The following is a 17,463-nucleotide window of genomic DNA, read 5'->3' on the forward strand; positions in this document are numbered from 1 at the left end:
GAGCCCGTTCCCCCCCACATGATCACCATGCACGACCCCCACCAAAGTAGGTACCCACACTCCACTTGCCGCCAATGTGAAACAACCGCGCCAAAGTTGGGTGGTGAGAGCCCATTACGACATTGTGATCGGGCAATGCCATTACCACCACCGATGGCAGCAGCGGCAACTTCATTGCATGGCATACACTTTCTATGCAATCGCACAACCAACTCTCCCACTTGATGGTACACTAAAGATGGAGACAAACACGCCGTGAAGCAAGACGAAGCAGCGGGGGGGATAGGTATAGCGAAACAAACAAACAGACGGAGAATGGGAAATGTCGAAAGACTATGGCGCGCCGCTCATCGCGCCGTTCATCAGGCTCAGCGCATGCACGAGTAGCGACTGGTCTACGCGCGTGGCCTTTTCGAGCGCAGCGAGGACCGTAGAGAAGCCACCAAGGTGCTTGAGGTAGAGTGTACTGAGCGAGTTCTCGGCACGCGTCGTCAAGCTCCCGAGGACTTCGATCAACTCGTCCTCGGTGATGTTGTCGCGGATGCTCGGACCCAGAGCCGCGCTGATCGGCGCGGGGCGTGGAGGCGCCCCAGGACCAGTGGAGATGCTCTTTCTCGCCGACGCCAGGCTCATCCGCTCTGGTGGCGGGAGTGCGGGGCTGTTGAGTGGGCCCGTTCTGTCGCCTGGCGGCGCAGGAGCATGCTGCAATGCGCACAGCGCCTCGAGACGGAGCACCAGAGCCGACAGCTGCCTCGCGTCCTCGATGTGCTTCTCGGACGCGTATGACCGCGCTTCGTTGACCTCGACGTTGGCACGCAAACCGGAGAAGAGCTCGAGACGACCCGACAGGGTCTTCGGGAACAGAACCGACAGCTTCTCGGGCACTGCACACGTTAGCGCCACAATTACGCCGCAACTCACCTTCTAGACCCTTGAGCTTGCGCTCGCCGACCTCCTTGATCTCAATACCGCCGATACGACGGAGCTCCAGCACCTCGCGCTTGACGTCAGGCGGCAACTCGTCGAGCGAGTGCTCGTCCGAGCTTTCAATGTACTCGCGCAGCGAGCGGATGACGTTGAGCACATCCTGCGACGCCATGAGCTGGCCTCCGTCCGCACCAGCACTGACACGGGCCGAACGGTTGACCATCGGGCCGTAGTAGTCCATTCGGCGCGTGATCGGATCGACCTCGCACTCGGGCGAGCCCCAGTGGACACCCATTCGGACTCGCAAACCTCTGTGGATGATGTGGCCCTTCGAGTCGTACATGACCTTGCCGTCCTCTGATTCAAGCAGCTCTCGTGGCCACTCCTGTTGCAACAGACCAATCTGGCAGTTGAAAGCCCACAGCAAAGCGGCCGTGACACTCTGGAACGACACCATGAAAGCGTCGCCTTCAGTTTTGACCTCGTAGCCTCCATCGAGTCGCAGCTGCCGGCGCATGAACGAGTGGTGGAGCTTAATTGCAGTAGGCATGCCCGGGTTCGTCTCCCACAAGGCTGTCGAGTTGACGATATCGGTAAACACAATGGCGACGGTGCCGGTTGGTGGGTCGATCTCCTGCTGCAAGCGGTTGAGCGTACGATCACCGACCTCGACCTCGGCGTTGCGCCTCTTCTGGTATGCGCGCTTGATGAGGTCGTCTTCGGGAGGAGCGGGACCTGTGAGAGCGCGACCGCGCTTGCCGAACAGGTCGCTGACGCTGACAACCATGACCATGACACTGCCCTCGGCGCCGTAGGAGATGGCAAAGTCACGCAGCTTCTGCGCGGCCATCATCGGGTCGTCCTTCGCGGTACGTGCAATGTCCACCGCCGTCTGGTACGAGCAGCACTTCCACAATGCCGAGTTGCCGATAATCACAAACTCGTCGGCCTCCGTTAGCACGCGGGTGCGGACTTCGGGCGAGGCGTTGACAGCCGGCAAGGCCTGGTAGAATCCGAACGCACGTGAGATCTCAATCTCCTTGTCGTCGTTGACCAGACCCTTGGGCGACACCCAGGCTTCGGCTCGTCGAATACGCTGACTTTCGTCACGCTCAGTGGGGTCGTGCCGCCTCGACAACAATTCGTAGTTGCCACCGCGAGAGAGCACAACAAGAACGTCGCCAGCGTTGGCGCAGTGCAACGTCTTGTCGACAACGTACACCACCGCGCCTGAGGCACCGGTTCGTAGCTGCGAGTGCATGGTCGACTTGCGCGCGTTGCCGATCGACATGAAGCTTGCGTCCGAGGGGCGGTGACGGTCGTCGATGCCAGACAGGTGGTCAAACGTCGCCTTGTTGATGTTCAAGAATGTCCGTCGTAATGCCTCGGTGACGGCTTCCTCGGGCTGGAGCACCTTGAGCTGGTCCGCAAGGGTGCTGGAGAAGTTCTCTTGCAAGTACTTGGGGATCTTGCCTGCAGGGACAGATGGAGCGGCACGACCAAACATGCCAAACAAGCATTCTTGTGCGCTTCCTCGAAAGTTGGGGACTGCGAGGTCAAACATTGCCAAGTGCTCAACCGAGCCAAGCATGTCTGAGATGCCGTATGCCATGTTGTTGATCTCAGAGAATGACGTTCGTACACGTTTTTCGTCCGACTCGTCGGGAAGCGAGGGGATACGCAAGGTGACGTCCATCAGGCCCAGAACACGTAGGTGGGTGAGACCGTTGAAGTCGGACAAGTCCTTCCTTGGGCCGGCAGCATGCTGCTGATGCACTGTCGCATGCGACATCTCTTGACCACTGCTGGGCTTGATCTCGAGACGCTTGTTGCCCGACAAGTTCAGGTACCGCAGTGCCGTGTTCCAGTTCCAGTTCCAGTCATAAGGCCAGTTGGAAATGTTGTACTTGAGGACGTTGGAGCCGACGTCCAAGTGGCTGAGATGCGAGAGATGGCCGAGCTCGGCTGGTAGTGTCTGGAGCTTGTTACCGTTGACGTGGAGCACCCTAAGGTTTGTGAGCTGCTCGAGGTCCTCCGATGGAAGCGAGGTGAGCTTGTTGCCCGAGAGGTAGAGCTGTTCAAGCTTGTCGCACCGGCTGAGCGTGTAGGATGGGATCTCCTGGATCTCGTTGAAGCTGACGTTCAAGACCTTGAGCTTGGAGAAGAGGGCGATCTGGTGGAAGATTTCGTCGGCGAGGCGGTTATCGGCGAGGAAGAGGCTCTTGAGCGAGACGCCCGCTGGCGGAACCCGTCTGGACTTGTCCGAAGTCGACGACACGACCGACAACTTGCGCTGCGGGTCCATCGCCTTGTCGACCCACGACGTGGGCGGATTGGGGAGCAGCTGCAACAGGTTGGATGAGAGGTTGATGACCTCGAGTGAGGGACACAGCCACAGATCCGCCGGAATCTCCGCAAGGTTGTTATTGTGGATGTTGCAGATTCTCAGCTTGGTCATATTGCCCAGGCAGCCCACAGGGAAGGTTGACAGCATGTTGTCGGTACATGAGAAGGCCTCGAGGTTGACCAGCTTGTCAAGCGTCTGCGGGAGACGGTTGAACTGATTGAAGTTGAGGTTGAGTTCCACCAGATTGACCAGTTCACTCAAGGCACCGTCGTCCAGCACCGAGATCTTGCCGTATGACAGGTTGAGGTGCGTGAGCGAGTACGAGATGGTCGAACCGGGTGAGCATGCCAGCGTGAACCGCGTGATCGAGTTGTGGGGCACACTGAAGTCTCGGACCTTTGCTCCGAGCTCCGTGTCGAGGGTAACCAGGTCGTTGCTGTCGGCACGGAGCGTCGCGAGGTTCGGCAATGCGTACACTGGCGTCAAGTCGATGAGCTTGTTACGGCGAACGTCGAGGACTCGAAGGTTGGCGAGCGTGCTGAACGACTCGGGGAACTCTCTCAGCGCGTTACCAACACACGTGAGACGTTCCAGAGACTTGAGGTTGGACATCTCGGAAGGCAGCTCGTCGATCTGGTTGAATGACACGTCGAGATCAACAAGGTTGCTCATCTCACACACGACCTCGGGGAACTTTTCGAACACATTGTTCGAGATGTTGAGGTACTTGAGTGCTTTCATTTGGAGGAAGTAGGACGGGATCGAGCTGAGCCTGTTGTTCTGGACCTTGAGGGAGAGCAGAGTGGTGATGTCCGACAGGTTGACCGACTCGAGATCGGCAATGCGGTTACACGACAGGTCGAGACGGGACAGGGTGGCGCTCGAGCGGATACTGGCCGGTACTCGCTTGAGGGCCATGTTGGACATGCGCAGCTCCTTGAGGCTGGTACACGCGTCGATAAAGTCGAGCGGCAAGTCGGTCATGGGGTTGCGCGACACATTGAGAATAATGATGTTGTCGGCGTGCAGGTGAAGGAAGATGGGGATGACCTGGAGGTCGCGGCCGGAGAGGTCGATGAACTCGAACGACTCGTACGCGGATTCCTCTTCCTGTGAGAGTATCAGCTATCGTTCGTCGAGGCCAACGCAGCTCAACTTACCGGATTGATGACTGGCAACACTGGCGTCTGGTAGATGAACTTGCAGAGCATCGTCAAGTCCTCCTTTCCAATCTCCTCGATGTGCTCGGCCTCGGTGTAGCCAGCCTGCAGCAGTCGTCGAGCCTGCAGCCCCAATGGTCGGTCGCCAGGTAGCAGTTGTCGGTCCTGTCCGTGCTCGCGGACGTAGAGCTTCATGCTGGTCTGAACCTTCTTGCCCTCTGTTCCGCCGGCGAGGATATTGATGATTTCTGCTGTTGTTGTTGTGAGCAGGAAGGACATGATCGAATATGACCCGTCGTCGAGGTATATCCTCGTAAAGTGAGGCACGTTGGGCAGAGCGCCCTCGCCGGTCGGCACGCCCTTGATAGTGTTGCCTGTGTGGGCCTTCTTCTTGTGGTGATGGTGGTGGTGGTGGTGATGTTGGTTGCCATTGTGCAACTGGTCACTGCCAGCGCTGCCACGCTGTGGGTCCAGCTGTGTGGGGGTGGTTACCCTGTTGCCGTCCTCCTCGGCCCAGTCCTCGTCCTCCTCGCTCAAACCTCCCTCCTCGTCCTCCTCGCCCAGCTCGTCTCCCTCGACGCCCCATGACTCCGGGGCAGCCCACGCCGCAGCACTTGACGTGGCCGAGAACGGCGGGATCGCCGGGGCGATACTCCCATGCGGGCCCTTGAGGTAGTCGTTTCGTGATGGCGAGACAGACGTCTGTGCCCCACTCCCAGCGACGGCGACACCGAACGGGTCGCTGAACATGCCCGCCTTGCTGCCCGTCATGCCTTGGGCCCAGGACGGGGCGAGCGGCGACGTCTGGTCTGACGCGGATGAATCGATCGAGTCCATCTTGACATTTCTCAGCTGTGATGGTCTCCTGGGCGCGTTGCTAGCACCAGGCACAGTCGAGTGTTTAGGCGACACATCTGACGGCGATGGCGGGGTGTGGGCCCCAGCCTTGAGCTGGTCCGAGCCGCCTGACGAGCCAGTCGACGCGAACGGGTTGGCTCTCGCGAAGCTCGCGGCACCTGTAGACTCTTGCACGATGCTTCTGCCTGGTGGGACGTCTGTCCCGGAGGCGAAGCTGCTGGTATGGTGCAGCGCGTCTGCGAGTCCCAGGTCGGGCGCATCCTCGCCTGAAACAGGCCCTGGCACCGACGGGCGTGCGTTGATCAGCGTCGGGTCGACGATGCCCTCCATGTCGTCGAGATCCATGTCGATGTGGAATTCCGGCTCGCTTAGCTCGTCGAGCGGCGAGATGTCACTCGTCGCCGCGCGTGATGACCGTCTCCTGCTCAGCGGCGACGGGAAGGCGGGGTACGTGCTGCCGCTGCTGCTGCTCGTCGACGAGATACTCGCCTGCCGTTGCCCTCCGGTCGGCAGGCTCGTCATCGTCAGTCCTCCTGGGACCGAGATCGACTGCTGGCGTTGCTGCTGCGGTCCAGTAACGCTCCTCTGTGGCATCGGCCGGAGATCAGGATGTGTCGAGACTGTGTGCGTCAGTCATACCCAACCCCCTCGCCTCGCATAACTCACATCCCGACGCAGCGCTGACGCTCTGCCCCGTCCGGCGTTTCAACTTGCTAAACAGGCCGCCCTTCTGCTTCTTCTCCACGGGCGACGTCGACGCGCCAGCCGCGACGCTGCCGAAGCGGGCGAAGCGGTGTGTCGAGTGGCTGGACGACGCCGAGCCCGTCGACGCGATCGAGTATTGTCTCTCACGCTCGAACGGGGGCGGGCTCGGCTCGCGCTGTCCACCGCGGATACTCGGCGCCCTCGAACCCGCAGGGGTCGCGGCCGCCGTGTCGACCAGGCTCGACACACTGCCCGAGCGCGGGCTCGGCGCACCGCTCGGCGTGCCGGGATACTCGGTGTCGTCCTGCGAGTGGTGGTGGTGGTGCTGGTGGTGCCTCAGCACGCGCGGAAGCGAAGGAACCGACGGGAAATGGTGCTTCCGCTTCTCCACCTTCTCAGTGCCGCCCATCACGGGTGTCGGGGGCTGGCTGAGGCCCGCCGAGCCGCCCGAGGCGGCCGTCGGCGCCGGGCTGGGCGGGCGCGGGCTGTCGAGCGTCGGCGTTGGCGCGGGGCGCGGGGTCGGCTCGTCCTCCTGCAGCCAGGGGGCGATGTTGGGCGCTGCTGCCGGTGTCGTGACGCTCTGCTGCTTGGCCGACGGGTCGAGGATGTCGGCCATCTCGTTGTCGAACGAGAGCCCCATGCCGTTGGACACGACAAGGCCGGGGTAGTGCTCTGCTTCGGAGTGCAGGTCGCCATGGTCGCCGTTGCCGTTCTGCGCGCCGGCGCCGTGCGTGCCGAGCGGGTCGGGGTCGGCGTCGACGCCGAGGAAGCTCGTGTCGAAGGGTGCGACATAGCCGCCGCCTGGCGGGGCGTGCTCGTCGACCATTGAGAGCGGGGAGGCGAATGTCGCGCCGTCAAACAAGTTGTCTGCGGGCGAGAGGAAGGACGGGATGGCCCCCTTTGGAATGTCGAGTTGTGGAGGGGGCTGGGGTGGGGAGCGTGTGGATCGTTTGTTGCCGGCGTTGCCGGCTGGCGGTGGACCCGACATGTTGAGGAGGGGAGATGGGGGGATGAGTGATGGCCTGGGCCGAGGGAGGGAGGGAGGGAGGGAGGGGCAGGGCTGGGCGTCGGCGGGGTCGGCGAGGCGACGTCGGGGGCGTCAGTCACTGGTGGAGGTGGGTCGGGTCGGGGGGAAGGAAGCAGGCAAGCAAGCACTATGCAGTTTCACCTGCGTCGCGGCGGGGCTTGGAGTTGCGCTCGCTGCGTCGTCGCGGCGGCAGGAGAGCTGCTCAATCACACATGCGGGGGGGGGGGGTGTAGGAGCAGCAGCAGGAATGCCAAGAGGTGGCAAGTGGCTGTGGGCGGCCGTGGTGGTGATGGTGGCTGCTGGCTGTGCTGGGTGCGGCTAGCTGGACGCGGGGAGGGGGGGGATTTGACGTGTGTGGGGGTGGGGGAATTGATGGGCCACACTGCACAGTGTGCGCCGTGGCTGGCTGGCTGACTGGCTGGCTGACACTGGAGTGAGGGGATGTGTGATGACGCTGTGAACGATGCTGCTGGTGCTGGAGATGCTCTGGCCGGCTAGCGAAGTGAGGTAGGTAGCATGCATCGTGACCCGCCTCAGTGTCTCTGGCTGCTGCTCTGCTTGCGGGCGGGCGGCATCCCCCACTGTAGGCAGCAGCGCTCGTTCCTGACAAGAGCGGCAATGAGGTCAGTTGGACTCTGCTGGATCCCAATTCCCCTATGGCCTCTGGCTCCCCTCCCCCTCGCTGGCTTGGCTGCCCGCCGCCGCCCATCACGCGCATCACGGCAACCTCCTTCGCTCATCCACCCGCGAGGCACGGGCACATCGCACGTCAAACACCAAACCAACCACTGCTCGATCAATGCCATCTGCATGCCTACTAGACAAATCTATTCTACAGTGGGGGGAGGGAAAAGGCGAGGAAAGAGACACACACAACGACAAACACTACATGTATATGCAAACCCACCAATCTCAATGCACACATGGGAGACTACACCACCATCACCTCAACTTGGCAAAGGGGTTCAGGCCACTCAGCTGCCCTCCCCCGAGGCTCAACGGCGCCTCACCGCTCCCTCTCTGGAAGGCATTCCAGAAGCGAAGCGTCTCGTCACCGGCACCCGTCACAATCGTCTGGCCGTCGGGGCTCATGGCGAGGTAGAGCACACGATATGTGTGGCCCGTGAGCGTTGCGACTTGAGTCATGGATGGGTACTTCCAGATTTGAATCTGGTTCTGGACAGGCCCTCCAGAGTAGCCGTGGGTCGAGACCAGCTCGTTCGAGTTTTTGGACCACATGAGATTGCAGACCTGCAGAGTTAGAGGAGCCTGCCTGAGTCTAACTCACCTGCGAACCCGTATCCCACTCGCTGACGAGACCACCGGTGAGACTGTTCCAGAATCGAATCTTCTTGTCGGCAGTACCGCCACCACTGGCTAGGACGCCGCGCTGGTGAGGGCTCCATGCGATGGCTTTGACGGCCGCACGGTGCTCGCCAAAGCGCCAGGTCGGACGCGTGTCCGTGCCTCCCCAGACAAACAACTTGTTATCGTTGCCACCGCTCGCAAGCTGGTCGGTATCCAAGTTCCACTTGAGACCACAGACTTCTTGCTTGTGGTGGCCGGAGAGGCGTCGAATGTACTGATCGGGAGCACGAGTGTCGCGGTGCAGAATGGTGCGATCCCGGGAGCCTGATGACAGGATGTGGTTGTTCCATGCCAACGAGCCGACACGCGCCGTGTGCCCAGACATTGTGCGGATGCGCTTGCAGTACTCGGCGTCCCAGATTTCGACCGAGCCGTGACTTGTGCCAATAGCTATTGTGCTTCCCTGGAACGTCAGCTCGGCCATCGCCAAGTCTCCTACCTTGTTGGTCCACTCGAGCCCGGTAATCGTATCCAGACAGTCGTCACCATCAACGCCACTGCCAGCCATCTCGCAGAGCTTGGTGACTCTGCTGGTCTGTGCGCTCCATAAGTACACACAGCTGTTGAGTCCGACGGCGAGGATATTGGACTGGGACCATGAAACGAGATTGAGGTAGAAGTCGTCGGCGAGTTCAGGCGCGTCAAGCACCTTGAACGGTGTTCGTGAGATTTGTCTGACACTCTTGCGGGGGCTGAGCAGTACTCGCTGCGTATCGCGGCCAACTGGACTCAGGCTATACCTGTCGTGGTTCATGTCGTCGAGGGTGCCGCCGTTGGTGAGCTGGGCCATTCGCCTTGAAGCTGGCGACGAAAAGTTGAGGATCCTCTTCTTCGATGGCGTCACAGGCGAGCCATGGTTACCTGACGGTGGCGGGGAGAAGGCCGACTTGCGGCTGGGCGGGGTACGGACGCCTGCGCCGCCCGAGCCCGAGGTCAGCGCGACCTGAGACTGATGGGCACGGTGTTGGGACGAGCTCGGTCCCGCTCCCGGAGGGCGGCTGTTTCCAGATGTTGGCGTTGACGGCGCGTGGAGGGGTAGAGGAGGAAGGTGAGATGCTGGCGACAGCTCGCGGTCAGCGCGGTCTCCCGCGCCAGAGACGCCGGGTGGGGGATGATGGTGTAATGGTGTTGTCCCAGCACTGGAGATTGGGACGTTAGGATTTGGCAGGTTTGGCAGGTTGGATGCGTTGAATGTGATGGGCCGCCTGAGCTGGGCGTGACGAGAAGGGGACGGCTGGGGTCGCTGCGACGGCGAGGCTGACCGTGACGGCGAGAGAGGCACGGGGAAGAGCTCGTTCTTCAGGAGATGAGAAAACGTCGCATTGACTTCCTCTGCGCATCTCGTCAGCAAGGCCCACATCCTCGCGCGGAGAATAACCCACCACGACGGGCCTCGGCGTCTGTGCACTGCCCATGTCCGCTCTTCCTCCTTTGCCGAGGCTTGGAGGGGCCGTCATGGTTTCCACTCGAGTCGGGTAAGAGCGCGTACGCGGCGTGCAGGTCTGAACCATCTCGTGTGGGGATGAACCTGGCTGTCAGCTGTCGTCCATGCTTCATCCAGCTCACCTGTCACCGTAATCTCTCACCACGGCCTTGCCCTTGCTCGCCGACACCGACGACAGGGGGCTCATGCCGCGCGGACTCCTCGTGCGCTCAACATCGCCGAACACATCTCGTTCTTTGGTGTGGGGTACTCGCTTGGCGGGTGACCTCGGCGGCGTAGAGACAGAGGATCGTATGCGGCGCGAGAACTCGGTGTCGTATATGCTCGACATGGAGCGCGTGAGCGGAAGACGCGAGATGAAACAGCGGGGTGGTTGGGAGGGGTGGAGGTGGAGGCTTGACGGGGTGGTGGCTTGGGGCGAGGAGACGGCGCGAGAATCAACAGCTGGTGCCGATCATGAGCATGTAAGGAGGGGGGGCGGGAGAGAGCTTGGATGTTCGCAAGTGACGAGTTTGGGAGGTACAAGGATGCGCCTAGAATGCGTATGCTGGATGGTTGTTGTGAACTGCCTGGCGGGAGGGAAGGTTGTTGCTGGGCTGGTTTGTTTGTGTTTGACGCTTGGGGCCAGTGCTGGGACAACAAACACTTGTAGGGTGACAGGAGGGAGCGAGACGGGTAATGCGATGCGAGCGGAGACAGGCGCGACGTGTAAGAGGAGTCGAAGAGGGAGATGCGAAGGGGGAGGAGAGGAGGACAAGGATATGAGACTTGGGTATAAGAACGAGAGGATGATGATGATGATGGAAGGGGAAGGCGAGATGCAAAGGAGGATTGACCTCGGTGGTGGTGGTCCGCCGGTTGGGTGGTGCGCCGCCCGCTGGATGCGGACACGGCGGGGAGTGCTGCTGGAACCGGCCAAGTGCGCCCTATTACAAAACTGTCATTTAACGGAATCAGATTGATGGCTAATAGACGGGCGGGGGTAATTTTTGGGTGACTGAAATCTTGGCAGACAAGTGATGAGGGGAGTGGAGTGGCGGGTGGATGGGTTTGGTGCGCCGCCTCAACCATGGTGAGGAGCACGACTTTGCAGGTAGGTACACACACACCACACTGCAGAGCAAAGAAAATGACAATGTAAAGACGAGGAACATAAGTGTACACCAGTGTGTAGAGTTGAAGTAGATGAATCTTGGAGTTTGATGCCCGTCGTGTGCTCTCGATGTCTCGCTTGCACCCTCTAGTACCTTTTGTGGAGCTGTATAAATCCCTACACTGTACGCAGGCCGCGCCGGCCCACGAGCTGGCGAACATAGTACAGTATCGCGAGGCCCACTGACGCGGTGGCCTGGCCTTGGTCGAGCGACACGACCACGAGCACAGCAGCAGTGCGTGGAGCAGCGGTCTAACCTGCCGGCGGGGGTTGCACCCGCCACGACTGCAGGTTGGGGGTTCGAGCCCGCTCGCTGAATCCGAACCGGTCCCAGGAGGAAGGGGACTGGCGGCCGGGGTTCGGGAGTGGGGGAGAGCTTTTTGTGTGCTGTGTGCTGTGTGCTGTGTGCTGTGTGCTGTGTGCTGTGTGCTGTGTGCTGTGTGCTGTGTGCTGTGTGCTGTGTGCTGTTGGTGCGAGGATGTGTGAGTGGCGCCACACACCTTCCGGGCCGCCGGATAAGGGATATATGTTGGGATATAATAGCCCGACGACTCCAGCGATCACTCAAACGACTGGCAGAGGATGGCAACTACTGGCTGGCGCTCGGGCCGCCACGCTGCTGGGGAACATTGATCGTCGAGGAGGAGATTGTAAAGATGCTGTCAGAAAAGAAGAACGGCAAGTGGGGTTCAAGTTGACAATTGACTCGAACAAACGGCCTGTGAACTCGACCCCGTTGTCCTCCCGCTCCACATCTTCTACCAGTCAATACCTCAGCTCAGCATCTTATTGAGTCCACTGCATCAAGCCGTAATCACTCTTCTGGACTACAAATACATTGATTATTACCTCTCTCCAATCACGCATACACGTCGCGCTTGTCGTTGCTGTCAATGTGCTGAATGTCGAGTCTGTGAGCGTGACGAGCGGAGCCGGTGAACAACTCCTCCATGTTCTCGAGGGGCACGCCCTTGGTCTCGGGGAGGAAGAAGAAGACGAAGAGGGCGACGAGGATGTTGAGGCCGAAGAAGAAGAAGACTGGGGCGAGCGTCAGGAAGGTGGATACTACTTCCACCGCGGCACAACTTACAAATGTGCAAGCCGACCTTCTCAGCAAACTTGTTGAACGCGACGTGGTTGAAGATGGCCGAGGATATCGAGCTGACCATGAACGACATGGGCACGGCCCACGTGCCGACAGCTGGCGCGAACATCTCGGCAGTGTACACCCAGACGACGCAATTCCATGTCGCGCCGGCGACGAAAGTGGTCACGACGTCCATGACTGCGTAGCCAAGCGCCGCGGAGTAGTACTTGGGTTCATCACGCTCGCTGTAGCTGAACGTGCCGAAGAGCCGGCTGGAGCCGTACCCGGCGCCGAGGCCGCCAATGATAACCATGCAGAGCGCGAGAACGGCCGAACCAGCGATCAAAAGCTTGCGGCGGCCGATCTTGTCGATAAGTAGCAGGCCAACAGCAGCGCCGAGCACGCCGACGACCGTGTCCACGGAATACACAATCCAGGAGGCCAACGACGGGCCGAAGTGACTGGAGATGGGATAGTTTCTGGAAAAGCCACGAGAGTACACGAGGGTGCTCCAGCGGCTCACCTCGCTCGTGCCGACCATGGATGCGAGGGCGTTGAGCGCGAACGCGAGGGCGACCCGCTTGGCGGGGAACCCGGCGGCGACGACGGTCGCGAGCGGGCGCCGCGACGCGTCGCCGTCGCCGTGCCCATCGCTTCCGAGCGGGGGGGTGTTGGGCGCGAAGAGCATGGACACGGGGACGATAATGGAGAACAAGAACATGAAGGATGCGCAGCCGCGGTACAGGGGCCAGATCTGCTCGTTCGACTTGTCGGTGAACGCCCACGTTATGCCCCAGAAGACCCAGTACACGACGAGGTAGCCGAGCGCCCACGCGAGGTTGGCGAACGCGAGGATCTTGCCGCGCAAGAGCGTGGGTGCGAGCTCGGCAGCGTACAGCAGGGCGGAAGGGACGGCGATGCCGTGCCCGATGGCGAGGAGGGCCGTGGCGGCGTAGTCGGCGGCGAGGAACTTGATCGCTGCGACGAGGACGATGCCGGCGATGAGGACGATGCCCGAGCCGATAAGGAGCGCGCCGCGGCGGCCGGCGAGGAGGAGGACGCCGGGCGTGATGAGGAAGCCGGTGCAGATGAACGCCACCACGCGGGTAATGTACATGTTGTTCAGGCTGCGGTCGACCTGCGACATGGAGCGCGTAAGGGACGAGCTGAGGAACAGCGCGCCCGTGGTGCTCTGGCTGAACGTGAACTGGTTGACAGCGTACATCGTGAAGCTGAGCAGCGCGGCCACACACGGCAGCCATGCGCGGGTGGTGGTCGTTGGCGGGGGTGAATGTGCGTGAGTCATGTTGGTGGTGTGGTGGGTGGGGGCGTGCCACGGAGCGCCGGGCACGCGGTTATGTACTGGTTTGAATGTGGAGAGGCGGGCCGAGTGTGGCGCCTGCAGAGCGGTGCAGAGCCTCGGCAGGCACGTAGAGCACGCACCACTCACCACGCACTCACCAGCCGCCGAGTTGCGCCGACACATGTCTGACAAGCTTGTTGGTTGGGTTGTGCGGGCCGGTCGCTTGGCGCAGGGTGTTTGAGCCTCTGTGGCGGGCGGAAAGGCAAACGGGCCAGGGTCAACTGACTTGGCATGAACTGCCACCGAGGTGCCTGGGTCGCCGCTTAGCACCACACGAGTTCAACACCCGCATGAATACCCGCACAGCAAAGACGTCACTTTTAGCCAAGGCGGTACCCTAACACTCTACACGATGCAGATCATTCCACTGATAGACGCGACCGTGCCGACATTGCCGGCCGGCCCCACACTACTACTACGTGCTGCCTCTCACGCCATGGCGACATCTCCTTCCGCCGGCTTCATGAATCCGTCCAACTGCTTGTCCAGGTCCTCGGCAGTCGCCGGGCCTCGGCGTCCACCGCCGCCGCCACCACCTCCGCCACCACCACCACGCGCACCGCCACGCGCGTCACGTCCGCCACGGCTACCACTAGCGTCGTTAGCAGCCGCCATGTGATATGTGGCAACATACCCTCGGCCGCGGCTGTTGCGCTCGCGGTCACCGCCGCGGTCACCACGCTGGTCGCCACGGTCGCCGGACCGACCGCCGACCCGCGCCTCGAGAGACTTGCTGCCGCCGCCTCCGCCGCGACGAGCAAGGAGCGAACCGCCCGAGCCACCGGCGTCCTTGCCGCCCTTCTCCTCGCGAGGACGGGCGGGCGCGATGGGCTTGATCGTGATGGTTTGGCCTGATGGTCAGAGCTGGACGGACACAATACACACCCCGCCCACTCACCCTTGGTCATGGCCCCGTCAAACTTGTTGATCGCAGTCTTGGCCTGCTGCGCCGAGGCGTACTCGACCGTGGCGGTACCCGTCGATCGGCCAGAGCGGTCATACTAGCTGCGGGGTCAGTCTAGCCCCAGAACCACCTCACTCACAAGTACAGCAAAGAAGGAGGCAAGCATGAGCTCAGTTCTCTCTGCTCATGTGGAATCGACCCGCTCGCCGCCGCCTCGCCTTCACGTAACCGAGGGGGCTGCTCCGTCGCAAGCCCCGCCATTCAGCGCGTCTCGTCTCGTCGCGCCGCGTTGCTCTTGCGCGCACGCGACCAGGTCGGCGATTGATGTGCAGACGAACGAACGATTGGGTCAGGTCAGACAGACGCTTACTCGGATTGTGGGGCCCTGGACAATGGTTCCTGCTTCCCCAAAGATGTTCTGCACAGTCGGTCAGCCACTACTCGACTGCTTCTTCCCGCCACCACCCACCTTGAGATCGTCCACCGTCACCTCGTAGTGCAGGCCCGAGATCTCGATGCGCGGCGACGCGCCGACAAAGGGCGCCGGCTCACGGCGCTCCCGGTCCGACGCGCGGCGATCTCCTCCGCGGCGCGAGCCACCCTCATACGCGTCGTGCACCCACTTGTCCTCTGTCGAGCGGGGCGGCGGGCGCTGGGCATCAGTTGGTGGTCCAGCAGGCAGGACATACGGCATACGGCGCCGCGTCGCGCCTGTCCCTGCTCACGCGGGGCTTGGCCCGGTCAGCACCAGCTCCAACGCCGGCTCCACCGCTGCCGCCCTTGGGCGCGCGGGGCTTGCGGTTGGCCGAGATGATGTCGTCGAGGGGCTTGTCAATGTCCATTGTGTGATGGTTAGGAAGGAGAAGTAGAGATGCAACTCTCAATGTTGTTGCTTCAATCGAGTGATGGCCCGCCGCATGCGGAATCCGTACGTATTTGTTCTTCAGCGCGCCTAGTCGCAAGTGTCACTTTTAGGCCCGCCCCATCCGTGCCTGATATCACTCGCGTCGCGGAAATCAATGCAAGTGTCCATCCCTCCACTTTTGATTCCAACAATACCACCAAAATCATGGCGCGCTCGCCGGCAAAGCAACTCGACGACGAGGACACGCCGTCCAAACGCACGCGGCGGGCGGGCGGCTCGTCACCAGCCAAGGCGGCCACGACGCCGAGCAAGCGCACGCCAAAGGCCGCAGCGGCCTCGGCAGCAGCAGCAGCGGCGACAACCCCGCCCAGCGCGCGCAAGTCGGCCAAGCGCGTCGCTGAGAGCCTGGCAGCCGCGTCGAGCAGCAAGCGCACAAAGGTGTCGCCTACAAACGGGACGCACGACGCCCTTCCCTCGTTCGACGACGACGTATTCGGCTCGTCGCCCTCCATCTCGCGCGAGGCGTTCCTCGCCAACGAGCGCCTGCGGCGGCAGCGCGAGGCGCGTAACTTTACTTTCGAGGGCGACGCGAGCGCGCCCAAGCTGACGCGGAGTGGGCGGGTGATCGGCAAGGCGGTGGACGAGTATGGTGGTGATGAGGGAGAGGACGACAATGAGGCGGACGACAAGGACACGAATGGCGACGCTGGCGCAGTTGCCGGCGACGACATCGACGACGACAACGACTCGCTGCGTGCCCGCCGCGACGATGTGCCCCTGGAGTCGGCGCGCCCGAGCATGGAACCGCTCAAGCCCGAGGCGCGCCCACACGTCCTGCGTATCCTCTCGACGCTGACCTCGCGCGCCGTCGAGCCCTTCGTGGACGAGGAGACGAACGAGGCGCTGCAGGGCCTGGTGGGGCTGCTCAGCGGTACCGTGGAGCGGGGCGAGGGCAACAGCGCGCTGGTTACCGGTCCGCGAGGCGTGGGCAAGACCAAGGTGGGTGCTGCTAGCTCAGCGTCGCTGACCCGCCAGACTGTCGAGCGCGCGCTCGCCCTCCTCCCGTCGACTTCATCACCGCCCATCGTCGTGCGGCTGTCAGGCCTCGCACAAAGCGACGACCGCAAAGCCATTCGCGAGATGGGGCGGCAGATCGCCGAGGCGTCCGGGCAGGCTGCCACGCCAGATGACGAGGACGACGAGGAGGAGGTCGGCGGCGAGTACGCACCCACCACGCTGCCCAGCCACCTACTCGCGCTGCTCACTGCGCCGTCCCCGCGCGCGATCATCGTCATCGTCGACGAGTTCGACCTGTTCACAGAGCATGCGCGACAGGCACTGCTTTATTGTCTTCTAGACGTGGTGCAGAGCGTGCAGACTGGACCTGTGGAGACGACAGGCCGAGGGATAGCAGTCATCGGAGTGACATGCCGAGTTGTGAGTGCGCCGTGCTAGTCGGCGCTGACGCACTAGGACACCCTCCTGCTGCTCGAGAAACGCGTCAAGTCGCGCTTCTCCCACCGCGTGTGGCGCGTGTCGTCCCCCCTCGCGCCGGACAACCTTGGCTGGCGCACACTCCTCCGCTACGCCCTTGTGCCATGGGAGAAGCGCGGCGACGACGAGGCCGACAAGGAGACGAGAAAGTGGATGGGCGACTGGGCCTTCGCCGTCGACATGTTGCTCGACAACGACAAGGTCTCTGTCGCGCTCGAGCGGTTGGCAGGCCTGACTACCGACGTGCGAGTCCTGTACCGCCCCTTCATTGGCCCGATCACCTCGGTACTAAGCAGCCAGCTCGACTTTCTCTCCGTCCCCGTGCTGTGCTTCTCGGTGCTGCACCAGACCGAGCTTGCGGGCTGGGGCCTGTCGCATGCCAAGCTCAAGGGCCTCCCGCACCCGGCCCTCGGCGTGCTCATCATCGCAAAACACCTCGCGCTGGCCGGCCGGCCAGAGTTCAGCCTCGCGCAGGTCGAGGACGAGTACCTCAAGTTTGCGCGAACCAGGCTTGTGGGGAGCGGCCGCGCCCGCTGGCCCCTCGAGCTGCTGTACCGCGGCTTTGACCACTGCCGCGCGCTCGGCCTGCTCGCTGCTGCTGGGCCCGCGTCCGCAGGCCGCCGCTTCGCCAAGGTCCGCTCGGTGCTCAGCCCCAACGAGGTGGTGCAGTACTTCCGCGGCGACGGCGGCGCGGGGATGGGGCCCGAGCTGCAGAGCTGGGGCAAGCTGATGGACGGGCACGCGTAGGGCGTAAGGGAGGT

The 17,463-nt window shown here is 62.2% G+C and overlaps 4 protein-coding genes across 4 annotated transcripts; 1 reads left to right on the top strand and 3 right to left on the bottom strand.

Moving 5' to 3' along the window:
• Positions 1 to 164: 164 nt before the first annotated feature.
• Positions 165 to 10,622, bottom strand: UAC1 (Adenylate cyclase). Its single transcript, XM_062771071.1, has 10 exons — positions 9,959 to 10,622; positions 9,775 to 9,920; positions 9,655 to 9,724; positions 8,832 to 9,285; positions 8,313 to 8,795; positions 8,035 to 8,275; positions 5,959 to 6,864; positions 4,435 to 5,912; positions 922 to 4,384; positions 165 to 884 (listed from the first exon to the last, which is right to left on the bottom strand). The coding sequence occupies exons 1-10, from the start codon at positions 10,165 to 10,167 to the stop codon at positions 334 to 336; spliced, it is 8,001 nt and encodes a 2,666-aa protein (XP_062627055.1). The 5' UTR covers positions 10,168 to 10,622; the 3' UTR covers positions 165 to 333.
• A 1,167-nt stretch (positions 10,623 to 11,789) lies between these two features.
• qa-y_1 (Quinate permease) lies at positions 11,790 to 13,382 on the bottom strand (the record flags this gene model as incomplete). The annotated part of the gene is made up of 2 exons (XM_062771072.1): positions 11,790 to 12,027; positions 12,080 to 13,382. 2 exons carry the CDS (start codon positions 13,380 to 13,382, stop codon positions 11,849 to 11,851), a joined length of 1,482 nt encoding a protein of 493 aa, XP_062627056.1. The 3' UTR covers positions 11,790 to 11,848.
• A 486-nt stretch (positions 13,383 to 13,868) lies between these two features.
• On the bottom strand, positions 13,869 to 15,200 carry Alyref2_1 (Aly/REF export factor 2; the record flags this gene model as incomplete). The annotated part of the gene is made up of 6 exons (XM_062771073.1): positions 15,033 to 15,200; positions 14,813 to 14,995; positions 14,714 to 14,761; positions 14,338 to 14,440; positions 14,074 to 14,290; positions 13,869 to 14,031 (listed from the first exon to the last, which is right to left on the bottom strand). The coding sequence occupies exons 1-6, from the start codon at positions 15,183 to 15,185 to the stop codon at positions 13,869 to 13,871; spliced, it is 867 nt and encodes a 288-aa protein (XP_062627057.1). The 5' UTR covers positions 15,186 to 15,200.
• Positions 15,201 to 15,412: 212 nt separating this feature from the next.
• ORC4 (Origin recognition complex subunit 4) lies at positions 15,413 to 17,449 on the top strand (the record flags this gene model as incomplete). Its single annotated transcript, XM_062771074.1, has 3 exons — positions 15,413 to 16,207; positions 16,244 to 16,645; positions 16,682 to 17,449. The coding sequence occupies 3 exons, from the start codon at positions 15,413 to 15,415 to the stop codon at positions 17,447 to 17,449; spliced, it is 1,965 nt and encodes a 654-aa protein (XP_062627058.1).
• Between the last annotated feature and the right edge of the window lie 14 nt (positions 17,450 to 17,463).

The sequence above is a fragment of the Vanrija pseudolonga genome, chromosome 3 (genome assembly GCF_020906515.1).
Source record: "Vanrija pseudolonga chromosome 3, complete sequence".
NCBI lineage: Eukaryota > Fungi > Basidiomycota > Tremellomycetes > Trichosporonales > Trichosporonaceae > Vanrija > Vanrija pseudolonga.